At 41.1% G+C, this 27,817-nt stretch overlaps 3 protein-coding genes and 2 non-coding genes across 5 annotated transcripts; 2 read left to right on the top strand and 3 right to left on the bottom strand.

Moving 5' to 3' along the window:
- Nucleotides 1–909: 909 nt before the first annotated feature.
- Nucleotides 910–13,250, bottom strand: LOC131703070 (zinc finger protein 501-like; the record flags this gene model as incomplete). Its single annotated transcript, XM_059005936.1, has 2 exons — nucleotides 910–3,076; nucleotides 13,145–13,250. Coding segments are annotated over 2 exons (1,389 nt in total), but the record flags the coding sequence as incomplete, so codon positions are not given.
- Nucleotides 13,246–16,361, bottom strand: LOC131696678 (uncharacterized). Its single transcript, XM_059006149.1, has 4 exons — nucleotides 16,262–16,361; nucleotides 15,973–16,087; nucleotides 15,178–15,441; nucleotides 13,246–13,646 (listed from the first exon to the last, which is right to left on the bottom strand). Exons 3-4 carry the CDS (start codon nucleotides 15,397–15,399, stop codon nucleotides 13,251–13,253), a joined length of 618 nt encoding a protein of 205 aa, XP_058862132.1. The 5' UTR covers nucleotides 15,400–15,441; nucleotides 15,973–16,087; nucleotides 16,262–16,361; the 3' UTR covers nucleotides 13,246–13,250.
- A 1,019-nt stretch (nucleotides 16,362–17,380) lies between these two features.
- LOC117415499 (5S ribosomal RNA) lies at nucleotides 17,381–17,499 on the top strand. Its single transcript, XR_004546422.2, has one exon. It is a non-coding gene; the product is annotated as a 5S ribosomal RNA (ribosomal RNA).
- Nucleotides 17,500–19,722: 2,223 nt separating this feature from the next.
- Nucleotides 19,723–20,377, top strand: LOC131703179 (histone H3). The gene has a single exon (XM_059006156.1). It carries the CDS (start codon nucleotides 19,910–19,912, stop codon nucleotides 20,318–20,320), a length of 411 nt encoding a protein of 136 aa, XP_058862139.1. The 5' UTR covers nucleotides 19,723–19,909; the 3' UTR covers nucleotides 20,321–20,377.
- A 5,544-nt stretch (nucleotides 20,378–25,921) lies between these two features.
- LOC117395763 (small nucleolar RNA U3) lies at nucleotides 25,922–26,126 on the bottom strand. The gene has a single exon (XR_004543685.2). It is a non-coding gene; the product is annotated as a small nucleolar RNA U3 (small nucleolar RNA).
- Nucleotides 26,127–27,817: the final 1,691 nt, after the last annotated feature.

The following is a 27,817-nucleotide window of genomic DNA, read 5'->3' as shown; positions in this document are numbered from 1 at the left end:
CTCATAGACAGTAACCACAGGGGCTGAGGCTGAGAACAGCTGCAGAGCTGCTACAGTCAGACTGCACAGAGCTGGGTTTGATTAGGCTGTGTCAGTGGTATAGCCTGGATTCAAACCAGCGCGCTCCGGGCTATAGGGCACATCCTGCACTCCCGCACAGTGCCTTTGCTGAATGCTCCACTCGGGAGCCCCTGAATTTTATGATTTTTATTAGATTTTTTTATTTGATTAAGTAAGCAATATTAATAAAATAATTTCAGTATGAATGTAAAATGTTGTTTAATGACAGTGATGACATTTGAATGTGTCCAACGTGAAAGGTCATTTAAAGAAAGACCAGGTCAATGATCTAGTCTTAGAGCCCACCATGGGGGACATTAGTGCTGCTATTATTTTACAATGTGAGGAAGTAAACAAGAATCTATTTGCTTTACTTCATTCTTTTTCTTGTTTTCATCATTTAAAAACCTGCATACAGAAGAGATGTGTTCATACTCAGAAAAGTAGTCCAAAGAGTTTGATGATAAAAGCAGCATTTTAATGACAAAGAGCAATTAATTTGACCTCCGAGAGACACAGAGCAGATATTAATAGTGACCACAAGAGGGAGCCAGAGCACCACTGCTGTCCATAATGTAACAACACAGTAATAAGACTATTGAAATAGGCCGTAACAGTGAGCTCCCCAGTTAGCCCAGTTCTCCCATTGTTAACACAAGGCTCCTCACACCCAGTCATCTAAACACTGTGTCTGGAGGAAGGAGCTGCTCACAGTGATGCATGCTGGGAAACACTGACTCTAATATCTCAACATCTGCAACTTCCACCCCTGACACTTCTAGTATATTTGTTGTCTTACATTTGATTTCTATAAGAATCCAGACTGACGCAGATAGTCAAAGTAAACAGCTTTTATTTCCCTAATCAAATACAGCTCATCGCTTAGCTTGTGCCCTGCTTGTTGTGTTATCTGGTTTTACACTTTGAATTTGCACAGGGTGGGGCTAGCAGCAACACACAGTCTAAAAGCGCATCTACATTTACTCTATTACAGCTGCCTTGTGCCATTCTATGCAAAATAATTAACAATAGCAGTTTGTTTCCTCCTTCAAAGGGTTTACCAGGAGAGCTGCTCTGTGATACAGCTGTAGCTCATAGCAATCGATGGAGCTGAATTCAGCATTCCTGGACTTCCAATAAGAGCATTTACACTGTGTCCTAAATTTGCATTGCACATTTTATTTTGTAGTTTGGACATATCATTTTTTAATAGCTCTATTTATGGAAAAAAAACAGTGTTGAACATGAGCACTCAGATTCTGATCCAATCAGAAATGATCTCTTTCGTATTACAATGTGAGTGTGTGTCTCAGTCACTTCAAGTCATACAAAGAGCACTTCAAGTGGAACGAAGCGATAAAGAAAGGCGCCAAGTTAGAAGCAAGAATTATGTGAATCTTGGGCCCCAGCACCTTTCCAAGTGTGCCTATTTGCTTGACAAGATTGGCCTAACTGCTTCTCCTAACTTGGATTTTTGCATTTGAGATCACCCCTTCAAACAGCTGTTTGTCAAACTTGTTTTTGTCATGGGATATATTTAATATAGGGAGGTAATCGCTCCATAGTGGTTGGCTTTGTGCTAAGGGCGAGGTCGTTACACTAGTAAATTCCATTTAAGGATTTTTTCTGACTGTCTCCTCGGCTTGGGCAGCCACACTATTCAGCAGCACACTGCTGTGCTGAAATGCCAGGAAGCAAAATGGATAAAAGTTATTTTTATGCAGGAACATTATTTACATTTTCTTTTTTTTTTTCTCTCCTGTGTGAATTTGCTGGTGTGTAACAAGCGATCTTGACTTACTGAAACTCTTCCCACAATCAGAGCAGCGGTACGGTTTCTCTCCTGTGTGAACACGCCGGTGTGACACAAGGTGTCCCGACCGTCTGAAAGTCTTCCCACAGTCAGAGCAACGGTACGGTTTCTCTCCTGTGTGAATACGCTGGTGTGAAATTAAGTGTCCTAACTGACCGAAACTCTTCCCACAGTTAGAGCAGTGATACGGTTTCTCTCCTGAGTGAATTCGCTGGTGTGAAACAAGGTTTGCTAACGAACTGAAACTCTTCCCACAGTCAGAGCAATGAAACGGTTTTTCTCCTGTGTGAACCCGCTGATGTTTTCCAAGTTGTCCTGACTGACTGAAACTTTTACCACAGTCGGAGCAGTGATATGGCTTTACTCCTGTGTGAATTCTCTGGTGTTTTTTAAGGTCTGCTGAATCCCTGAAACTCTTCCCACAGTCAGAGCAGTAATATGGTTTCTCTCCTGTGTGAATTCGCTGGTGTGTTACAAGTTGTCCTGATCGACTGAAACTCTTCCCACAGTCAGTGCAGTGATACGGTCTCTCTCCAGTGTGTATTCGCTGATGTATTAATAGGTGTTCTGACCGACTGAAACTCTTCCCACAGTCAGAACAGTGATATGGTTTCTCTCCTTTGTGAGTTCGCTTATGCAATTCAAAATTTCCTGACAGACTGAAACTCTTCCCACAGTGAGAACAGCGATAAGGTTTCTCTCCTGTGTGAATTCGCTGGTGTTTTGAAAGGTCTCCTGAGTCCCTGAAACTCTTTCCACAGTCAGAGCAGCAATGCGGTCTCTCTCCTGTGTGAATTCGCTGGTGTGCTGTACGGTGTCCTGATGAGTTGAACCTCTTTCCACAGTCAGAGCAGCGATAGGGTTTCTCCCCTGTGTGAATTCGCTGGTGTATCACAAGGTCTCCTAAGTTCCTGAAACTCTTTCCACAGTCAGAGCAGCAATGCGGTTTCTCTCCTGTGTGAATTCGCTGGTGTGCTGTACGGTGTCCTGATGACTTGAACCTCTTTCCACAGTCAGAGCAGCGATAGGGTTTCTCTCCTGTGTGAATTCGCTGGTGTATCACAAGGTCTCCTGAGAGACTAAAACTCTTTCCACAGTCAGAGCAGCGATACGGTTTCTCTCCTCTGGTATTTTTTAATTTCTCTCCCCTCAGTATTTTTAAATTCCTTAACTGGGTCCTTGCTTTAACTGCTGGACTGGAACCTGGAAAAAACAAACAGGAGAGAAAAATCAGAGACTGTTTTAAGTAAGAAATGCAGCAAATGTTCCTTCCTCATTATGTCGTTTCATGACCTTTTCTGGGTTAGGTAGTGTAGGTAACTGTAGTGTAGTCCGCACCAGGGAGGCTGCAAAACTGATTTGATTTCATCCATCTGAACGCATGAAGGAACCTTCTAACCTCTCTTTAACTGAACTTTAGAGGACAACTAAGGATGAGTATAAGTTTAATTTATTCATCACAGGAATAGTAACCTACTATACTGTTTTTTCTGGTGTTGTTGATTATTGTTTATTAATTGTCAAAAAGGGTCGCAATGGGTACCTATCTGTTATTAATACTAGCCCGATCAGCTAGATTAGGATAGGGAGATTGTAGGAGGTAACAGAGCTGTACATTTCTAAGAGGAATCTGTGCACTCTGATTCTGGGGCCCTGTGCCGATCTCGGAAGGTTTGATCAGGAGTGTCAGCCTAGAACTTTTAGTCTTTTTCGAAAAACAGATTTAAGGGGCGGTGTAAAGTAGACAGAGATTGGGTGTTTGAAATACTATACCAGAGTTGCCAGGTCTGCGGTTTTCCTTTAAAAAGACAGCCGCGGGAAATATTTAGGAGTCGCTGGTTGCTACTTTTTGGGCTACTTTCAAGAGGTCTCGTGGTTTTTTGGGCTAGTTTACTTTATACATATAAAAAATAATAACTTTATTAAAAATGAATAAACTTTTGCAGCCTACCCGCCGCAGTGCACACAAACTACATAAAACTGTGTTTCCCAATAAAATAACATATTGCGCATGACCACAACCACCACTGCGCATGACCATGCGAGTGAACAGGCGTGAGAGATGAACGATTGTGTTAATTGACAGTGAAAAGCAGCCATTTTAAGAAACAGGGTAGAAACATCGAAACCGCTAAAAAGCAGGAAAAATAAAGAAGTAATCTAAATACTGAAAAAATACTGCAAAGACTGAGAAAGAAAAAGGGTTACAAGAATGGATTAGCCGTGTAGCTGGCGATGACTCAAAAGCAGCGTGTAGGTACTGTAAATGTGAAGTGCGAGCACATCACAGCGATCTGTTAGCTCACAGTAAAACAGAGAAACATATTAGAAACGCAGCTCCCTATTCAAATACAAGAAGCTTATTTGACACGGGATTTAAGAAACAAGTTGACAATTCCGTTAAAATATGTAAGTTGAAGCTGGCAGCCCATATTGCTTGCCTTTCCGGCATCCTCACCGTAGATCATATGGGATGCATAGTCAGGGAAGTTGCACAGAAGGATATTAGTCTTCATATAACAAAATGCTCAGCACTTCTAAAATGTGTCATCGGGCCCATTGTTCATCAGGAGATGCTTGAAGACATCGCCAAAGAGCCATACTCTTTAATTGTGGACGAAAGCACAGACATCAGTGCAAACAAGCAACTCTGTGTGGTGTTCAGGTACTTCAGCAGAAAACTTGATCGTATCGTGACATCGTTTGCCGGGATTGTTAGCTTGCCAGCCGGTGATTCTCACAGCACTGCAACAGCCTTGTTCAAATTCTTAAAGGAAAACAAACTGGAAGTGGAAAGATGCATTGGTCTGGCAACAGACGGTTGCATTACAATGTGTGGGAAAAATAATAATTCGGTACTAACAAAGTTAAGGGAGGTGAATCCAAAAATTGTGTACAACAAGTGTGTTTGTCATTCACTGCAGCTCTGTGCATCAAAAGCAATGGACGTACTTCCTCGAAACATCGAGTACATGGTATCACAGACGTACTCATGGTTTTCCCACAGCACTCAGCGTCAAAAGAAGTACCGCGATCTCTATGCCACCATTAATGTTGGAAAAGCCCCGCTGAAGATTTTGCAGCTTTCTGACACAAGATGGCTTGCAATTAGCCAGTGTGTTGATCGAGTGCTTTCTCAATACGAAGAGCTAAAGTTGCACTTTCAGCTTACAAAAGGGCAGGGAAAGGAATTACAATGCTGAACTGCTGTACCAGATGCATTCAGACCGCGTAAACAGATTGTATCTGGTTTTTCTTCAGCCCCTTGTCACCGAGGTTAACAGAATAAACAAGCTGTTTCAGCCTGACAGTGCCAATCCAGCGAAACCTCTTGCTGATTTAATGACATTTTACCGCAGTTTGATTCAACGAATCATGAAACCTCACGATTTTCCAACATGGTCATCTGTAATGGATTTTGACATAACGTCCGACAGAAACAGCTTGCCACTTTCAGCAGTGGACTTCGGGATCAAGTTCCAGTTAGAACTGTCAGAATCAAAGATCGAACCTCAGAAAGCACAGGATATCAAACGCAGATGCAGAGATTACATGTTCGAGTTTCTGAAAGAGATCAAACAAAGATTGCCTCCCAATATCCAGCAACTTGAGTCACTTACCGTTCTCAGCCCAACTGTTGTACTCAGTTCCAAAAAGCCACAGCTGGCAAATTTATCATTTTTGCCACTTTACAATGGAGATCTTGGCAAACTCGAACAGCAATGGCGAGCTTTGAACAATGTACACTGGGAGCACACTGAAGACAGCCAAATTAAAGAGTTCTGGGTTGAAGTGGCTAAACACACCGATGCAGCTGGTGATAAAGATTTCACTGAACTTGGTCTTTTTGCCTTATCTCTTTTAGCCCTACCATTTAGCAATGCATCAGTGGAACGTGCTTTTTCACAAATGGCCCTAATCAAAACCAAACTAAGGACCCGCATGCAAGAGAAATTGTTGGAAAACATTCTTAGGGTCAGAGCATATATGCAGCGTAATAAGTGTTGCTGCAACCAATTTCAGCCATCCAAAGCAATGCTGTCACTGTTTACAGGTGACATCTACGAAGCAAATAATGCAGAAGATGGTGCCGACTCAGAGGAGCTTTTTAGAAACTAAAATATTATATTATATATATATATATAAAGTAAAAATGTTTTATTTTGTACATACTTTTTTCTTTTGGACTTTTTTCTTTGTACATTTAAAATTGACTTGAGATACACCTGCGTGATGATAACAGCTGGCCCTTACACGAGGAGTTTGAAGGTAAGAAGTTAAAAATGTTTTTTATGTGTTATTTCAATGCATGGGGCTTACTTTCAATTAACTTAACTTTTTTGTGTTTAAAAAAAAGGCAAGATGTTGGCTCTTTTTTGCAATTTGTTAGGTGCATTTAATTGATGTGGCTGTTTAATTGATTTAATTGATGTGATCATCTAATTAGATTGGTGGCATAACTTTAAAAGATTGAACTGTTTTCTTCTTTGGGAAACAGTAGCAGCATTAAAGGATAGGGCTACATGTTAATAGTAATAAGCTTGGTTTCAGTAAAAAAACAAAACAAATTGGGCTAGTTTTGGGCTAGTTTTGAAGTGACTTTGGGCTATAACACTGTAGAAATCTGGCAACCCTGTACTATACAGAGTATAATGGTCCTGATCCCATTCCGGTTGCGAAGAAAAGGGAGTCAAGTTGTTTATTGCTGATTTCCTGAGAGGGACTGTACATACAGTTAAGCTTGCCTATGTTGGGGGGGCTCCCGAGTGGCGCATCCAGTAAAGGCGCTCCACGTGAGTGCAGGATGCGCTCTATAGTTTGCAAGTCGCGAGTTCGAATCCAGGCTATTCCTTTGCCGATCAAGGATGGGAGCTTCCAAGGGGCGGCGCACAATTGGCTGAGCGTCGCCCGGGGGGAGGGAGGGTTAGCTCGGTCAGGGTGTCTTGGCTCACCGTGCACCAGCGACCCCTGTAGTCTGGCCGGGCGTCTGCGGGCTTGCCTGTAAGCTGCCCGAGAGCTGCGTTGTCCTCCGACGCTGTAGCTCTTGGGTGGCTGCATGGTGAGTCTGCAGTGTGAAAAAAAGCGGTTCGCTTGACGGCACACGCTTCGGAGGACAGCGTGTGTTCATCTTCACCCTCCCGAGTCAGCGCAGGGGTGGTAGCGGCGAGCCTAGCGTATTAAAATAAATGGCCATTCCAAATAGGGAGAAAATAATAAATTATTGGCAACGACTAAATTTATAAAAAAAAATAAAAAAAAGCTTGCCTATGTTGAGAGTAATTGAACAGGCAAATGGGAAAGGCTCACCTAGGTTGCAAGAGAACCCAGAGAGTCATTTGTTAGATTGGGTTGCAGGAGAAACCAGAGAGCAGTTGAATGCACAATAAGCTTGTCAAAGTTACAGGAGTTTTCTGGGAGTAATTGTGTGTACGATAACATTGTTTGTTGATTGTAAATGAGAGAGTAATTGGAAATAAACTCATTGATTATATGTTGATTCACAAATCTGCTGTATAAAAATAGAATAAATGAATAAGAGTGATTGAATATTAACTCCAATATATCTGAGGACAAACCCGCCGATTAGCAATAAAGATCATTTTAAATCTGTGTATTAGAAATAAATGAATAAGAGTGATTGAATATTAAGTCTAGTATATTGGCAGGGGGGGGGGGGGTAAGCCTGCCGATTCGGAATAAAGTCATATTCCCCAATAGATGTCATATTAACCCTGTAGACCCCAGATTAAATACAGAACCCTCCTGTAGATTCCTGAGAATTTTGACCAACAGTGGCGATTCCACCTAAGTTTGATTCAAATAAACATAACTAAAAAAAACAAGTAAAATGTATAATTACAGGTTTTATTAATTCTAAACAGGACAAATTATTCTTTGAAACAACACCAGCCTTGACAGTTTGTGCAAAGCAGACAGCAGAGTGAAGAGATGGGGAAGATGAAGGGGCTTCCGGGTCGCGTCCGCCACTGAACAGAAAGGAGACAAGAAGGAAGGAGGGGCTTCTGTTCCATTAGCCAGTAAAATGAGAAGAGGCGAAAAAGAGGGCGGGGCTTCTAGTCCGGCAGCCAGTAAGAAGGCAGCTGCCATCCTGTTGGTCAGGAAAGAAGGAGCTCTCAGACTAGCATTCTCAGGGGGAGGAGCTACCGCCAGCCCAGTTACCAGAGAAGGAGGCGGAGCTCTCAGCCCAGCATTCTCAGGGGGAGGAGCTTCCGCCAGCCCAGTTACCAGAGAAGGAGGCGGAGCTCTCAGCCCAGCATTGTCAGGGGGAGGAGCTACCGCCAGCCCAGTTACCAGAGAAGGAGGCGGAGCTCTCAGCCCAGCATTGTCAGGGGCAGGAGCTACCGCCAGCCCAGTTACCAGAGGAGGCGGAGCTCTCAGCCCAGCACTCTCAGGGGGAGGAGCTTCCGCCAGCCCAGTTACCAGAGAAGGAGGCGGAGCTCTCAGCCCAGCATTCTCAGGGGGAGGAGCTTCCGCCAGCCCCGTTACCAGAGAAGGAGGTGGAGCTCTCAGCCCAGCATTCTCAGGGGGAGGAGCTACCACCAGCCCAGGAAGGGGGAATGGCAGTCGTGTCAACCAGAGGGGGCGGAGCTATGGTTCCCACGGGGAGAGAAAATGAGCCTGTCTGGAGCCGACAGTACCCCTGCCTGAGTGGCCGTTTGCCCCAGCAGCAGCAGAGGAGTGGCTGTTGCCACCACTAGCAGCAGTGTGGCCACTGCTACCACCACCGCCAGAGGGGGCATTAATCACCGCCAGGAGTGTGGAGGTTGCCACAACCACCAGAAGGGGCGTTGCTGACCCTATGCCCTGCACCGCATGGGTTAGTGCTGCTACATGGGGACATGGGGCTTAAGGGAAAATGTGGGAGTTAAACGGGCGCCTCCTAACAGAAGCCCAGGGGGCAACAATAGGATAAAGTTAGAGACAGCGGGCAGCAGACGGCAGGGCGTCCAGGTTAGAAAAGGCAGCCATGTCCGTGTGGTATTTGACAGGTGTCAGGGTCGGGGTCGGCTGGACTCTAACTTTCCCACCCCCCCGCCCAGAGGTTAAACGTTATTAGGAGGGAAGGAAGGTAGCCTTTTCTGTCGGAACGGCTTTTGTGAAAGTGGGAGGAATATGATCAGGCTGTTGTCAAATGATTGGGCTTTTAAAAGAGAACCGAGTGCCAGTCAGTGCCAAAGTCATAGTCTTCAAGTCAAGTGTCAAAATGCTTGAGTGACATTATGGGAAACATATAAAAGTTCAAAATGTATGTGAATTGCTTTTGAAAAAAAAAAAAAAAAAAAAGTACCAGAAAACTCTGACTATTCAACAAGGTCGCTGTAAGAGATAGCCGTCTCTTTTAAAGAAGAACATAACATTAAGTTTCATATTGCACACACTATAGCTTCTAGAGGGAGAGTGAATTAGAGGACTGGGAATGTTAATCAAATATCTTAACTGTTTCATCGATTTTTACCTACATAATTGGGTACAATATGGTTTCGACAAACAAACCTACAATAAATTGAACTGTGTTTGGGATCTCAAGCTGTGTTGTACGGGCTGTGTTAGAATGGAGAGAAAGAGATGTCCAGCTGCATTCTGGGACTACAGGCTCTCACCACACAAACACACAGACACTCATTTGAATGCCCACTTTTGAAATAATATAGTTTGAATACTTAGAAGTGATTAGGAAGAAAATAACATGAATTTGGTGATTGAATTTGCATAGAATTAATTAACACATAAAGCATTTTGTTGTAAGAATCATTTAAATTGTTTATTTCTTACTTTTGATAAACACTGAAAGACCTTGGCTGTTAACTCAATCTGGTAGTTATGGATATGTTCATTAAATTACGTTGAAGTTTTACCCCAATTAGCCAAATTTGATAAATTACTGTGGATGGTCTTTAGGAGCAGGTCCATTACGATGTTTATCTACCAGTTCCATTGAGAAAGATCCATGAGAATAAATGCAATTCATATTACAAAAATTAAAAGTAATCTGAACATTTGAAATGTAGGACACATTGACACTGTAATAAGAAAACAAGTTTTGCTTTAACCATTAACTAATTAATGGCTTGTAGACTGAGATTATGGAAAAGCTAATGATTAAAAACTTTTTACAAAAGGGGCCTTGGGCAGCAAATTGGACGGGACCACGTGAAATTATAGACACATGTGGTGAGGGGAATATGATGGTTTGTAAAAACAAGGAAACAGCCGACATATAAATGGTTTCATGCGGATTAGTGCAAATTGTTTAAAGGCTGATATTGTCTAGAATAAATTCTAAATTAAAGCAATTGATACAGGCAGTACCTCCAGAACAAAATACTGATGAACAAAAACGCATAACACCTGCTGGGGGGGGATCGGACATTCCCTTTAAGGAGTTGCGAATTCATCCCTTCAATGCAAAACACACTGGAACTTACTGGTTGCAACATACCAGAGAATAAACTTGGACCACTCTCAATGTGTTTCAGCTTTCATTTCTGAAACAAAAACCCATTATTATTGCCACGACCATGACCAAAACCACTGATACCACATAGTCCACAGACTACTCCAGGATCCGCAAATAGACTTGTGTTTACTCGTTTCGAAAAGACTACTGTTGAAAATGTTCAAATAATCAATGTTGACTGTGCTTATTAATGTTGATAGCTGGAAAAATATGCTAGAAATGTATTGCTTAAACGGCATTAGGTCTAACTCAAAAGTTATCCAGGGTGCCGTTTCCCAAAAGTAACTCGACCATCGTAACAGCAACGTGTCAAATCTGATGTGTTTCCCAAACACCGTTGTTAGTCAAGGAGCTCATGAATAGCATTGTGGGTTCACGAGTGGTCTGGGGTAATTGAGAGGAGACTTTGTGAGCACACAAAGGCTGCGGAGCACCACTTGAAGTGTGTGTGTGTTGAGGGCATCAAACATATACATTCTGGTTTAAGTTTAATAATTCTTGCTTTGAACAGTATATCGTGTCGCTTTGTGTTGAATTTATTGCATTTATAACAAATAAAAAGGGTAATTTTATTAAGAATAAAAAAAGACCAGTATTTAATTGTATCGTTTTGAAGCCAGGTTACCTTCAATTGCAATGTGTAAAATAAAGATGCATTATATGAGGGCAGAAGTACAAAGTTTAGTAATACAAAGTGTACATAAGATCATGATTTTAATGGAAATTGAAATAATATCTGGAAGATGCTGTTATCACAATACATAATGGTTACTCCCCGTGACCCTATAAAGGATTAAGCGGTTATGGAAATGGTTACTTGGATATACTGAACGGAGACATCACCACCAGGGGCCAGAAGAAAAAAAAACTATTATTATCATTGCGCTGTAAGCCTAACCTACCTGCATTCTATATCTGGGATGGATTGAACTTATTATTACCAGTATTAGGCCTATTATTATTTCATTACTTATCTTTATTAATAGACAACATTGATCTATATTTATAAACAAAAGTGCTAGTAGTTTATATCTTTAATTTACTTATTTGTATAACTAGAGGTTGTTTTTACTGTACCGTCAGTTCAGGAGAGTCCAGTTAAGAAGAGAAAGGTTGAGTTTGGCACGGGTGTTTTGTATCCCTTTTCACTGTAATAAACCCTCCATGCTTGATTCAAGTGGCCTGTTCGCATTTATATAACCCATGCCTGGTTGGCTAATCTTTTTAAACCCTTACAATATTACAGTATATTAACAATACAAATTTGTATCTCTGCTTGTTCATTTTCCAAAGTTTCCTCGTCTATATAATCGCCAGGTCTCATAATCGGCGGTCTCCAATAGGCGCTGGTCTGCTCATGAGTTTTGTAAATAAATGCCTGGCCGTTCAATAGAAATTTCACGGTATGTGTTAATGTCCATTTAACTGCTGTTAAATACTTTTGTACATGTCCGGCTACAGAGATTAGCACTGTCTCTCAGAGCCGGCCTTAGGGCAAGGCAAGCAAGGGGACCGCCTAGGAGGGCCCCACCCCCAAATTGTGTATATGACGTCTTGAAATGAATCCCGATTCAGACTCTTCACAATAATCACCTCCAAAATATATTGATTTCTGCTTACCAATTTACTGTATGCACAGACTGACAAAGTGGATGTATTTCCTCATGTGTGTACTTGTTCTGCCATAACGGCCCTTTTATTGAAGGATGGGTCCTGATCATGGCATGCTTTTTTTTAATTAGTAAAAAAAATACTTTTTTTTTTTTTTAAAAACTCAAGCAAAAAAGTAAACCTACAAAAATGACCCTTCACTACAGCATTCACACAGCGATATTACAGGCTCAGCTGCAATTTGGCAGCATACCTCCATTTACATAGAAGGCAGATCATCCAGTGTTAAAACATGCTGCCGGTGTGTCACACTTCAAAAGAATACACTGTATGCTGCACACATTAAATAGGGATTTGTTTTTTTAAAAACAAAAACATTCTGTTCTTCAAATCTGCAAGAGCACAAAACATAAAGCCTACCGGTAACTCACATTTCAGTATGTTGCTTAGACAAGTTAAACTGACAGTTTGTTTCAAACTTTTTGTGCCATGTAATGATACACATAAAACAGTAGGCTACAGTATTTGAATTAAAGAATAAACCATTTTAGCCAGAACTCTCTAACTTATTCTAATAAATTAAACTTTGTTTTATAATATAAAGCAGAAATGCTGTTAACATATGGTATTTGTAACAGTATTTGTGTTTTTATCATTTATATTCTGAGGTGAAATTAAATATTTAAGCTATTTATTACCCAACCTGTGACATAAAATATACAATATAGTAGCCTACGCTGGTCAGACAGTTGGTTTTGAACTTCAGCCCCCTGTCATCAGCTGCAGATGTGGGCAGGACCAGATTTCAGAACACGAAAAAATAAGGGGAGTTTTAGGACTGTACCAGTAACATCTATTACATACATTATAGGGTGTTACAAACTGTCCTATATAAAATGTGGTGTCTGTTCACACTGAGAAAAATCTGCTTCACACCGGCACTGTGCTGCCACTGAACCACCTTGAGAGTGTCGCTGCATTTACCTGCATTTCCCATTGACACTGAAAGTGATTCCGCATCAGTGCCGCCACAGACACGGTGATTTGCTTCAGTGTAGACAAGTATGCGAAATGAACCTGGATGCTAATGTGGAGCCCTGCTATCTGTTCTCAGCCTCTCAGTCACACTGTGGCCATCACTCAGTGTAGAATGACAATGTCACAGCTACTCAGTCACTCACCTGCTGGACTGCACTCTGAATGTGAGCTCCTGTCTTCCTGTCCACCTCCTTGCGTGCTGTTGGGAGAGCCTTCCTCTCCAGAGCCTTGCTTTCTCACATAGATTCTCTACAGCACCACGCTACACTCCCGCAGGTGTACCGGACCCAGCAAAGTGGGGACTGCTTTCAAGTCTTCGGATTCTTCCTTCCCTGGTTTCAAGAGTACCTCCTCTTTCAGGGGCTCCAGTTTAATACGCACCATTTCCAGCACCTCTTCTTTCATAGGAACTGGTTCTTCTGTCTGGGAGATCTCCAGTTCGTTGCGCTCAGCTTTAATTCCAGACACCACTGGCTTGATGCTGTCACAGGGCGTCTCACAGAGCTCCTGTTTAATGGGGAGGGCAGCCAGTCCAGTGAACTCCAGTCTAATGGGGACCAGTTCAAGTTTAGGGAGCTCCTCTTTAATCGGGACAGATTCCATCTTCACATTGTCCAAGGCATCAAACGTGGTTCTGCTTGGTAACTGTCAGAAAAAAAAAGAAAAAAAGATTAAGGGCTGGTTTCACATCACAGACCCTGATTAGCACTGATGCTGAGGCATGTCTACACTGAAGCAAATCACCGTGTCTGTGGCGGCACTGATGCGGAATCACTTTCAGTGTCAATGGGAAATGCTGGTAAAATGCAGAGACTCTTTATTCTGTCACTGACCCGTCTCTCGAGGTGGTTCAGTGGCGGCACAGTACCGGTTCTGAAGCAGATGTTTCTCAGTGTAAACTGCAATGCCACAACAGACACTGCATTTTACACAGAACAGTACGTAACACCCTATTATATTTGTAATGGACGTTAATGGTACAGTCCTAAAAAAAAACATTTTTTTGTGTTTTGAAATAGGGTTCAACCCATCTGCAGCAGGGAGCCGAAGTTCAAAACAAACAAACTGCAGTGTACAAAAATGAGGGTCGATAGAATAAAAGAAGTCATTGTTAAATTACTAAATGATGCTTTAATCATGTAAAACTTTGTGTAGATCAACTTATTTAAAAAATGGATTGATTTGATCAATTGCTCAAAGTAGGTGTTAATCCCCAGGGATCCTAGAAATCTGTTTATAACAGAATACTGTGGAAAAATGCGCAATTTGCATTTTAGCAGAGAATTTGTATTTTTTACATTTTGTGAAGAATGCAAAGAACATCTATGAACCCCACCAACCGAATGAGTTGTAAATGTTTTAATGTAAGCACCAGTGACACTTCTGCAATGTGCACATCATCACCCTGTTGTGTTTGATCAACCACTACACCTACACTCTACAAGAAGCCTGGGAAAGTACTGGATGCACTTCATTCATCCCGTGGGGATAAAATAAAATAAGGGTTTTGGAGGTTGCCTGTGCTTTGAAGTTTCGGTTAGGATTGTTAGGATTATGGTGAATTATAAAAAAAAAAATTCATGTGATGAACGAATAGCAACTGCCCACCAGCATCGAGTATGTGAGACCTCAGCCCCCCTCAGGCAAAGTCAGCATTTTAAAAGGGGGCTCAACCCCCCCTGTGTTTTGAGACATGTCAGGGCATCCCTGCTGATCACAAATGAAAAGAAAAATGGTTTCACATTACTAACGTGAAATACATTGAAAGCACTTAGATCAAAATACCTATACAGTTTGTATACACAGCAATGCAGTCGAATACGTTTGCCTAGAGATTTATTGGTAGAGAACTTCTGACAGATATATCTTATAGTCAGTCTGACATACATAACCAACCCATAAATAATTCTTTAAAAAAGAAAATCTTATAACTGCTGTGACTACATTTTCACCATTCTGGTTGTGGTCACGTTCATGGGTTCTTTGTTAAAGATCACTTAACTCTGTTATTTTACGGTCAAAACTACAGATATATATCTATAGATAGATCTAGAGCTACAATCAGCAGAGTTCAAGTGAGATTTCGGTCCATCATCTTGGGTGATGATAAGAACACGAGAGAGTACACATAGTTCTATATATGTCTCTGGAGGGGTTCCAGTTTAGTAATACACACCATTCCCAGCACCTCTTCATTCACAGGAAGGGGTTCTTCTGTCTGGGAGATCTCCAATTCATTGCGCTCAGCTTTAATCCCAGACACCTCCGACTTGATGCTGTCAGATGGCATCTCACAGAGCTTCTGTTTAATAGGGAGGGAAGACAGTCCAGAGAACTCCAGTCTAATGGGGACCAGTTCAAGTTTAGGGAGCTCCTCTTTAATCGGGACTGATTCCATCTTTAAACTGTCCACAGTATCAAATGGGGTTCAGCTCGGTAGCTGCCAAAAATAAAAAAAGAAAGATTATAAGTCCTGTCAAAGAGGTTTAAGTGGGGGCTCCTGACAGGCACACCCAGTAAAAGCGCTCGCCCGAGTGCAGTGGATTTGTATTTCACTTTCAGACACCAGAATTTAAGGTGGACTTAAAAATACCAGAATTATTCTTATCTGACTCTTAAGGTGGATTTCACTTTTAAATCGCCACAAAACATGAAGATGTTTAATTTAAATTACTGATTGCTCGTGCGTCTATTCAAAAACACTCCTGCAAATTCGGCGAGTTTTCGGTTTAACTCTGAAGCAGAAATCGTGTTAACCATTGACATACACACACACACACACACACATACATATATATATATATATATTTAAAAACATGGATTACATTGTCAACGTGTAGTTTATACTAACGTTTCAGAAAATGCGCAAACATTTGACTACATGATGTATTCACACACAAAACAGGAAACAGGCTGCTCTCGTACAAGCAGTGTTATAGATTGGGGGGTTTCCACAAACGATCAGACTCACACTGTGTATTACTTCTAAATGAACACACTTTATTGAAAATCACACATCCGGTACCACGAACTCAGCTCTTCCCAGAATCCCGCTCTCCAACATCTTCCTACCAGACCCCATCTCCCTGTAACAAAGGTTCCCACCGAGTAAGCGCTACAATTCATTGAATCACCAGACTGTTACATTTGCTTAGTTTCAGGTTAGTAATATTACGAAAGCACACAATTACTTTAATTGCTTGTTCTTATATCACTGACCAATATAAATCCAGGATTTTATGAAATGGTTAACAACTCACCCGCTACTAATCTTCAAAACTCAAACCCGCCGCAATACTTGCACTTTAAAATGATGCGTCCGGTTCAGTTGAGTTTTTGGAAACCAAGCATGTTCTGGGGGAAGAACGAATGCTTTGCTTCTGATTGGTTACTTGCGAGTCTAAAATGTTTAATGGAATATTTGATTGGCCAGATTATGTGACAAAAAGCTGGTGGGGAAAGACCGGAAGAATTCAGGTGTGTCTGACTTGCGGTTAGAACTACCCACTGAAATGCATAGAATTATATAAAATATTGTATAGAAGAAAAGAGGCTGTATCGAACTACTGATATTTAATATATATATATATTTTTTTAATTTTGCAAGATTCGTACATATACAATATTTTAATACTAGTGTTTCCAAAGATGGTTTAGTCAAGTTTTTCATGGCAATGCAGTGTTGGTGATACAGAATTAGACTTGAGTTTAAAATATGTCTGCCTTGAGCAAGTGCAGGTCTGTGTCCCTCCTGGCCGAATCATCTGTCGGGCATAAACAAATGACCACTAAACCTACTGCTGCCCCTCGTCAGCGGAGTCCCATGACACATCTAGCCCTTTATCATTCATTACACAATACAACTGAGATCGGCTGTTCTAATAACGGTGTATGGATTTGTGGGGGGTCGTCAGAAGGCAGGGTCACCTCACAAGGAAATGATTTAGATTTATTTGAATTTGAGCGCATTTCTGTTTCTTTACGTGTTTATTTTCCCTTCAGTATAAAGTTTGCTTTTCAGGGTGTGTGTCGTTTTATGGCCGTGCACATGCGTTTCTCTTTTTTATTTGTTCTTACCCCGTGGTCAGTTTTGGTGTCGTTTAAATTTGGTATTTAGGCTACTGAAAGAACAATACAGACGAGAATCTTGTAAGTTTGTCCGACCACCCGCAATTATCCAAATAAATAAAGTAATATGTAAATATTGGAATGAATAAATAAATACGTATGGGAATAAATACATTTATGTCGATATTTATGTATTCATTCATTCATTCATTCATTCATTCATTCATTCATTTTAAGCAATGCTTTTTTTCTCGTGTAGCAATATTCCGGTATTAGTTACTATGACACATACTAAACCACCATAGCTCTTCGCTTACGGCCATACCACCTTGAGAACGCCCGATCTCGTCTGATCTCGGTAGCTAAGCAAGGTCGGGCCTGGTTAGTACTTGGATGGGAGACCGCCTGGGAATACCAGGTGCTGTAAGCTTTTCTACCTACAGCTTGAAAGGGGGCGCTATTTCCCCACATATTTCGAATTATATTCTCACACTTGCTCCAACTAGAAAAAAAAATTACATTTTATTTTAACATTTAACATGAAACTTTTAACATAAGTAAATGATATGAACTCAATCCATTCCGCCCTTATCCCGTATGTGTGTGTGTTCGAGTTTGTTAAAACATAAAAAATTACATTATTTTTCAGTTTGATAAATAGACATTGTTGTGGAATTACGTGATTTCAAAGACATTGAGATTCAATGTATTATCAGTATATCAGCCTATATATGTACAGTAAAATGGTACATGCATATTTAAATATGCTTTTCTATTTTCTAGCTGCCATGAAAACTTACTGGTGTTCCTTAAAAAGAAAAAGCAACAAATCCAACATTTGGAACAGACGGCAGCTTGAGGAGAGAAGAAGAAAGTCAAAAAGAAATGTAAGTAGTTTTACTATACGGTTGCAATTAAGGACAAATATTTTAACACATTGAAATGGTCTTTGTTTTTGTTAACTTTTTCTTACCTCAAATTTTGAAAGATAAAAGTCAAACCATGAGGTAAAATATTACGAATTAACAAATTGTCTTAAGAATTGTATAATTGTTGATGTAGACCTGACTTGGAACCTTGAAAGTTTTGCTGAATGTATCGGACACTACTTCAAATATTCCACATTGTATTGGACAGGATTAAGCAATAGAAAAATGTCAGACGCATGGAGAGGTGTCATTCAATAGCTGAAATGCTTTGTAAAAGAAAATGTCAAAATGAAATTTGTTTATTGCTAATTTTTCCAGAAACTACAACGTCGTCTCTAAGTCCTGTCAACAGCTGAGAACAGTAGTTAGGCCCAGGCGATGGGCATCACCAACATTTAAAGAGGTGAAGAAACACCTTGACTTACAATCCAGGGCGAAAAGCCCACAGGCAAAACCCCCCAAAAATGGAGTCATACTTAATTAGAGAGCATCCTGAATTTGAATCAGCCTGGATTACTCGGGAGAACTGAGCAGTATTCACTCAAATATGTTATGATAACAAAAAACTCCAAGTCCCATAAGCAAGTTGATACCTCCTCATCTCCAAGCTAGTGCCACTGGAAGCAAACCCTGCCACTTGTTTCTCTAGGTCTAACTCCGGACAATGCAAAATTGAAGAAACATGGCAGTTTGATTACAACATAATTTCACATTTTTTGTTGACCCTTGCAAGGTCATAGGTCGAAGGAGAAATTAAAAAAAAAATAACAACCATAGTTTCTGCACTCAGCATGTCAGAAAAACCCCAGGTGATTTTTTCTAGTAAAATCTGCACTGGTTGAGTTGGTATGGAATGACCCATATATTAACATGGTGTGCACCTCAAATAGATGGAAGATTGGGTGCTTTAGTCTTCTTTTTCTAACTTGGATTATAACTTATAATAATAAAAATGATGTTATCTCAATTTCAGACACATTTTTAAATGAGGAACTCAGAAGTCCCTGAATGAATTTTTATTTTTTATTCAGGATCAGCACATCAGTGTTATTAAAGTCAGTTTATTCTTTATTGTCTTGCCTCCTGTGTCATCCTTGTTACCCACCTGGTCTCCTTCATTCCTTATGTGTGCAGCAGCTCCCTGGCTCCCTTGTATTTGTGTGTGGCAGTGCAGCGCTACCATGTCTGTTTGGAGCGATATCAAACACACGCCTCGCCTCAGCGCGTGTAGCTCACGTTCCCACATTAATGCCACGTTCTTTACAAAGAGACAATCTGATACAATATCAATTGACTGCTTTACTTTGTTTTCGATCGAGCTACCTTGAAACATGCTTCCAGTTGGAAATGCACCCCCTCCCGTGTTTGTGTTTTATTGCGGGGATATACACCCACTCTTGGGTCCAGAAAACTGTCCAATCAGGAAATTGTATTTTCCGTGTTTTGTTTGTCTTAAGTCTGATTATAGTTTTTGAATTGGGCTATTTTCTTTAGTGTTAAGGGTACATGCTTGGTTTATGTATTTTCTCTCGCCGTAAATAAGTATTGCTTGCTTATTGTTGAGCGTTTCTCCGTTACAATTTTAAACACAGACTGCTTAATGTGAATGGAATGCATTTCTTATACTGGGGATAAGCAATGTTGTCCTGAATGACTATACTGTATTTATACAAAAAAAAAAAAAAAAAGGCGCCAACAGCTCAGAAACAATAACTGCTTAACAGAATGCGCGCGCGCAGAATTCAAATGTTCCAATCAATCATTGAGAATCTGGAATATAGCCAATGAGGAACAGAGACCCGCCCTTCGGATCTCATAGCCTATCAGAGCAGCTCAGTTCCTATATAGTCTCTGGTATCGGCTGCTTGTGTCATTTACAGTTTTATTTATACTGTGTAATAGAGTTTGAAAATGGCAAGAACCAAGCAGACCGCGCGTAAGTCCACCGGTGGAAAAGCGCCCAGGAAACAGCTTGCTACCAAGGCTGCTCGAAAGAGCGCCCCCGCTACCGGTGGCGTGAAGAAACCTCACCGTTACAGACCTGGCACTGTGGCTCTGAGGGAGATCCGCCGCTATCAGAAATCCACCGAGCTGCTGATCCGCAAACTGCCCTTCCAGCGGCTCGTCCGAGAAATCGCTCAGGATTTCAAGACCGACCTGCGCTTCCAGAGCTCCGCTGTGATGGCGCTGCAAGAAGCTAGCGAGGCTTACCTGGTCGGGCTCTTTGAGGACACCAACCTGTGTGCCATTCACGCCAAGAGAGTCACCATCATGCCCAAAGACATCCAGCTGGCCCGCCGAATCCGAGGGGAACGCGCTTAAACTGCAAAACCCTTAAAATACAGCGAAACTCAAAGGCTCTTTTAAGAGCCACCCACTTCTCTGAAAGTGTTATATTCCAATTTTAAATAAACAGCTGTAGTTTACACGGTAAGTGTTATATGTGTAAGTTTCGCAATTGGAACATGTTAACATTATATTAAGAGCGCTTTTCGCTTTTCCTTCCCAACGTTGTGTTTCTTTTAAACCATCAAATCTATCTAGATGGAAAGAGAGGCTACATTTTAGGCCAAAATAAAAATCTGATATCAGATACAAAAGAAACGACGTTAATATCCTTAATCAATTTCATCGTCATTATATTTAATTACGTGCTGAAACATCACAGAAATGCCTCGTTTATTATCGGCGGAATTTCGGGAGGTGAACCGGCTCGGACTCGCTCTGCTTGTTCGGTGTGTAACAGGAACAGCTTCGAGTCTTTTCTCAGAATCAGTTTGTTCTGTTTCTGTTCTAGCATCTTGGCTGACAGTGATGTGGGGATGGTGGGGTTTGTGCTTGGTGATGTTTTTTCAGTCGACAAGTTCAAACCAGTATTTATATCATATGTAAAATAGCAACATTAATAACATTGAGTCAAATACATAAAAACAATCTCGCTGTACAGTACAGACCATCGTAAATCGAGTCTGTTTATTGTAGTTTGCCAGTATTGCAGATACAGTTGTCATTGATCTAATGTATAATGTGCACAATGTGATAGATTTTAATTAAGTCGCCCTGGTTAAGGGCGTCTGCTAAGAAATAATAATAAAAATAGAATAATTGAACAATGTGACGTTTCCAAATCTAACACGAAATACTGTACAACTGCATTGTGGCTTTTGATAGACTTTTACGACATCATTTCGTAGTTTATTTGATTACATGTCAAATAAAAGATCTAAATGAGGTTATTAATTATTTTAAAGGTGTTTCAATCATAGAATTCGAGATAATGCAACACCTTTGTCCACAGCTGTACCTGCGGGGCGCCGCCATGTTTCACCGTCTTGGACTGCTCGCCGAGGAGACCGGGCTGTTCCACCGAGAAAGCGGAACACGTTCCACGGCAGCACGTTCCACACATCGCCCTGTGTTTACAAGGACAATCTGCTCTTTTAGAAAGATGTTTTGGCTCTGAAAAGAGCCTTTGGGTTCACTGTCGCATCGTCGCTTTAACTGATCACTTCTTTTTAGAAGCCGCCTTCTTCGCTGCGGGTTTAGCTGCCTTGGTCACCTTTTTAGGTTTAGGCGCTGCCTTCGCTTTCTTCGAGCTCTTCTTCACGACCTTTTTAGGCTTGGCAGCCGCTTTCTTCGGGCTCTTGGGCGCCTTCTTTACAGCTTTCGGTTTCTTCGCTTTCGTAGGAGTCTTCTTGGGTTGACGAGGGAGTTGTTCTTCTCCACATCGTAGCCGCCGGCCTGCAGGATCTTCTTGAGCGCCGCCACAGACAGCCCGCTGCGCTCCTTGGAGGCAGACACAGCCTTGACGATGAGCTCCGACACGCTGGGACCCGACTTCTTGGGCTTTGCTGCGGTTTTCTTCTTGGGAGCTTTAGCCGGAGCAGGAGCGGCTGGTGCTGGAGCAGTTTCTGCCATTTCTAATATTTCAACACGGAGAAAACTCACACGTAATAATGAACTGTTCTGCGTGTCACAGAATGCGAGCAGAAAGGCGGAGAGCGGAACTTATCCACACGATGAGAACCGTGTAGACTCAACTGACCCGCAGGCAACAGATTCATTATGAAAACGTCCTGTCTTGTGTTTTCACGCTGCATAAAATATACAATTTGATAATGAAATTGGAACAAATGTACACAAACAACCGGGGGTATCAAAACAGAAGGGTTGTGTTTACAATATAACGTATTCTTTAACCAGGACCTTTACTGCATTTTTAATTCAAACCTGCACTATCCTCCAGCGAAACCAAACTGCTCGCTCTGTACTTCGCTAGATTTTTTTGAATATAACATGACAATTGTATTATTAAAAGTAACTGTATGATTGGTTTCACAAACGAGAAAGCTAGGCAAACACACCTTAAGTTTGAAGCGTGAAGTTTGTAAAACTGGACATTTAATCACCTTTATGTGCGGTGCGGTTAACACACTGCAGCACGTTCTGCCAGATCATCCCCTTGTAATCGATTGGGAGAATTACTTTGTTGAATTGTATTTCTCTTCATCCCTGACCCACACTTGTTGCAACAATGTAAGTACCCTGGCATCAGCACAGCATTCTCTGAGTAGTTTAAATATTTCATTAGTAGTGTATTTCAGAGGCAATGCCACCTCTGCCTCCTGGTGAGGAAAAAAGGTTATTTTTTCCACTGTGTGTTTGCCTCTGCAGAAATACAACTGCAATACGCAGGGAAATACATAACCATTATGTTGGAAAACAATGTGTAAAAACTTATTTGGAATCAGGTTAAAGGACATTTCCATAAATACATTCACATTCGCGTTGTTAATCAGCAACACTATGCAGGGAATGCGAGTCAGCAGTTTGGTGGTTAACACGCGCTCACAGACACGGCTCAGTGGTGGGCGGGTCTAATGTGTGCGCGCTCTTCTTTGCTGGCTTCTTTTTCAAACAGGTCCGGTCTGCGGGTATGTAATAGAACCTCAGCCCTCGTTTCAAGTATTGTATTATTTTCATAGTACGGATTTGCAGTATGTCTGGAAGAGGCAAAGGTGGTAAAGGACTCGGGAAAGGAGGCGCTAAGCGCCATCGCAAAGTGCTCCGTGATAACATCCAGGGCATCACCAAGCCCGCTATCCGCCGCCTGGCTCGCCGCGGAGGAGTGAAGCGAATCTCCGGGCTGATCTATGAAGAGACCCGCGGGGTGTTGAAAGTGTTCCTGGAAAATGTGATCCGGGATGCCGTCACCTACACTGAGCATGCCAAGAGAAAGACCGTCACCGCTATGGATGTGGTGTACGCTCTGAAGCGCCAGGGTCGCACTCTGTACGGATTCGGAGGTTAAAGATTTGGACACAAGGACACGAATACAAAGGCTCTTTTAAGAGCCGCCCATCTTTTCATTTAAAGAGTTTTCAATTCTGAAACAAGTTAAATTTAGTACACCACTAAAATCTTCAAAAGAATAAATCACATTTTTTATACTGTTATCTCCCCAGTGTTTTCTTTGTTGTTTTAAAATGGCTATTTAGACCTATTTCACGCTGTGAAACGAGAGTATTTTAGGCTTAAACTTAAGTGTTGGGTTTTTAACTACACAAATCCAGAAAAAGATAAAATTAAAATAAGCATTTCAGTGAATAAATGAAATTAATTGAATGGAATTGTATTTTAAAAAGTGAACGTTTTCAGTAATAATGAGAAAATACGAGCTCGGTTTTATCCGATTCCCTGCAGAATTAAAGTCAGACAAGAAAAAAAAAACTTAAAAGACTTATTTAATTTTATTTTCAGTACATTTTGTAATCAGTATAATAAATTAAAAGCAGCAGATCCTGATTCAGCTTTGAGCTCCACGATGTCGTTTTTTCTGTATTTGAGTTGAAGTTTCGCCATTCAAGCTGCTGTGAAACAATCGGTACTCTGGGATGAGGAAGAAATCAAAAAGCATCAGCATTGATCGTGTGTTTCTACATTTAACGTGTTTAATGAGCACAGAAAGTGACGTGGGTTTGATTATTTATATTTCTATATTTAAGACGCATCGGGTGTGGATTTCAGTATTGCTGTATACTGAGTTCTTCATGTATTTAATAAATGAAAAACAAAAGACCTAAACTAACCGCTCAAGAAAAAAGGCGCCGAATTCAAACCTGAACTCGAGAGAGAGAAAAAAAGATCTCAGCTCGCGGCAAAGTCACCACCCCCTCTGTTGCGTTTCCAGTGAACAACCAATCACATCGAAGTACTCCGTCACCCGGGAGCGTTGCTAGGTTACCAGGTCAACATTCTCACTCTAAAGGGTTGTTTAGTAATAATTTGCATACAGGCTGTATAAATACGGGGGCTCTGGGGCTGGTTACTCATTCATCTTTGAAAAAGCATCAGAGAAGGAAAATGCCAGAACCGAAAGCTGCACCCGCGCCGAAGAAAGGCTCCAAGAAGGCTGTTGCCAAGACCCAGCCTAAGGGAGGGAAGAAGCGCAGAAAGACCAGGAAGGAGAGCTACGCGATCTACGTGTACAAAGTGCTGAAGCAGGTCCACCCCGACACCGGCATCTCTTCCAAGGCGATGGGCATCATGAACTCGTTCGTCAACGACATTTTCGAGCGCATCGCCGGCGAGTCGTCCCGCCTGGCTCACTACAACAAGCGCTCCACCATCACTTCCCGGGAGATCCAGACAGCCGTGCGCCTCCTGCTGCCCGGAGAGCTGGCCAAGCACGCCGTGTCTGAGGGCACCAAGGCCGTCACCAAGTACACCAGCTCCAAGTAAACCGAGACCGCCCCGCTCCGTCTTTACAACACAAAGGCTCTTCTGAGAGCCACCCAAATACCGCAAAAAGAGTACAATTCTCATTTCAGTTCTCTGCACATTTTAAAATGGAAATGTTTAAGGTAAGGAGACTTACGTATTTATTTGGGAATACATTTAGTTTTAGTTTCATAAACTTAAATGTTGATCGGGTTTTATGAATTTTATTTTTCTTGTAAAAATCGATTCGAATCTGTTTAATTTCGGCGGGAAAAATTGAATATGGATTGTTTCGACAAAACTGCGAATATTACAAGAAACATTACATTTGAGTTATAATAAGCGTTCTTAATTATTGAACAATATGCTTTTGTTGGTATGTCATTTATTTCATGTATATCGCTGCCTCCCCTGGCATGCATTCTGTTGTACTTTGCAATTCAAAGGTTTGGTTGTGCATTGTTCTAAATCGAGAGTAGAACCGAGGCCAGTTTGAATTTCGGTGTTTACATTCATATATTATGTTTTTTGTTTATTAACCCAGTGAAATACACTGCCCAACTCTCAGTGTATTCATAAACCTTGATTTAAAAAAAATAAAAAAATAACTGATTGATAATGTTGGTTGTCCAGTTTGTTTACATGCTCTCCATTTGCAAGCAGCAGCGCTTGCTGGAGCATCTTGAGAAACGCAGCCGTCTGTTTAAGTGAGAGAGAGAGAGATCTCAATGACACGACACGTGATCTTCGTTCTGTTTGCACCAAGATCACCTCGAACAACGAAATGGACCTGGATCAATATGGAGATGGAGAGATTCGCCTGTAACAGAACTCCCAGAGGCTATACTGCAGAACGTGTCTATTGCCATTGTGCTTTTTCTTTCTCCACTAGATGGCACTCTTCTCTCATTTGTAACGTCTTTATCTTTGGTTCATTAATAAAGAAACGGATGCCGCTCTTCCTTGTAAGTGGGGATAAGCACAGGTTATTTTCAAATGTAATGTCTTTATTTAAGCTCATCTAGTCCTGCGTAGTGCAAATCACATTACTATATTTTTATATCAGTCAAGGCCTATTTAAAGTGTTCTTAAATTGTTTTAACATTAGCATTGATCAATTTGAAATTTGCTTATTGATTTGAACAACTGAACAATTGTAGGCTTGATGGTTTCTTTTTTCTGCGTTTCTACCAGTATGAGATACGCACTCAAAATGTGTCCCCTTCCTTCAACAACCCCCGACTGAAGATTGGAGTGTCATCACTAGCAGCGAGCAGGTGCCCGAAAACAACACTCATTGTCAGCTCGGTGCTGAGAAGAAAACACTCCCACTCCTCCTGGTGGATACCGAGACCAATCCCTTCAAAACATGTTTCACTCTAGAAATGATCCTTGCAAATATAGTCTTAACTTTTATTGGCAGACCGTCGCCCCCAACTGGCAAGCTCTACTTCATATGATACAATGACTGGGCAACAACAAGGTGTTACATTAACAATACAAACCAACTTGAGACAGCCAAGTCGTTAAAGCAGACCTTAAGTTTGTCATGTGATACAAAAGCAAGTTTTCGCATTTTTGCATTGCCTGCCTCGTCAAACAAGCTCGAGTCACAACACACAGCGCTGCTGCATCGGGACACAGAGGTGGATTTTAAAGCGACTGAATCAACGAGCTGAGTCTACTTTTTGAAGAAATTGAAAACATACCTCTCGTCGAAATATTTGCTATTTAGTTAATACATTTATTTTTTGAATTTGCAAATGGCAGACTGCATTACCAATAAAAAACTATAGGACAATCAGTATTGCTCATATCAAGCTGTGATGTAGCCTATGAGAATCGCTGGCACAATTCAAGGGGATTTAGCTCAAATGATAGCGCGCTCGCTTAGCATACGAGAAGTAGCGGGATCGATGCCCGCATTCTCCAAATAGTTTTAATGTATCTGCGTATTTAGTCCCAACGCATTATGGAGATAAATACAAAGTGTGACAATTCTTTGTAACAGAGACGCCAGCCCTACATGTGTATTTAAAAGCAGGCTCCTAATCTGTAATATTTCCCAGACTGAAAACTGCAGTGCGCCGTCCATCGTATGCCTTCCGAGAAGCACAAAGGGAGATTTTTTAATATATTTTTTTAGCAATGGAAGAGTTTGTGTTATTTGGGACTCAATATAAATGGCTTGAAGTTTGCTTGCATTGGTTTGAATACATGTAATTGTGATTACACCCAGAGACGGTGTTTTTTTCATTTTCTTAATCCCATTAGAAGATGGCACTGTAATATGTTATTATTTCCTCCAATTACACTGAAGAAAAAATGTGTTCTGTTTTTTAGTTCAAAATAATACAAAACAAAAATATTCTTGCTGTTTGCCGAAACCCGGATTCGAACCAGAGACCTTTAGAGTCTTCAATCTAACGCTCTCCCAACTGAGTTATTTCAGCTTGACAAGCCGCCTTTTTCGAGATAACATTCTTTTTTAGAACAGTTGTAATATAATTAAGTAGATTAAACAATCCGCTAGTAACATATATAATCTCAAAACGCTATAATTTATGTAAACTCTTATGAAAGACAAGTATCCTTGCGCATTATATCATTCTTGATTGCGAAATGTAATATTAATTAATTGCCTACAGTCAGTATTTTAGAAAATCTACTTTGCTAACAGAATCATGGAAACGTTGCAAATCAGAGATGATCCGTTTTCTTTTCTTCCAAATACGGTATGCAATGTATGCAACTTTTCTGCCCACTTTGATCACAGGCAGTTTCATCCTCCAGTTTCGGCTGCCAATTCCAATATTCTGTCTCTCTAAAGCATCTTAAATCGTGGAAAGCGATCTTTGTTTACAATTACACTGAAGACTTATTTTGTTCTTCCAGGCTTACAATTAGATATTTTCTTGTTTTTAAGTAGATTTTGTGAAGCGCATATGGGGCGCTATAGGAAATATATATGATTAATTGATTGATTGATTGAATGTTAGCCTGCGTTCGGTCTGGCAGGTTTAATTCTTCAAAAGACAACGCCGAAGGGTCTGATAAATGACATTGTAATTATCTGAGATGATGCATGTAGACAATAAT

Source organism: Acipenser ruthenus, chromosome 32 (assembly GCF_902713425.1).
Source record: "Acipenser ruthenus chromosome 32, fAciRut3.2 maternal haplotype, whole genome shotgun sequence".
In the NCBI taxonomy this organism is placed as follows: domain Eukaryota; kingdom Metazoa; phylum Chordata; class Actinopteri; order Acipenseriformes; family Acipenseridae; genus Acipenser; species Acipenser ruthenus.
The sequence above is the reverse complement of the archived record's forward strand: the minus strand, read 5'-3'. Positions and strand labels throughout refer to the sequence as shown.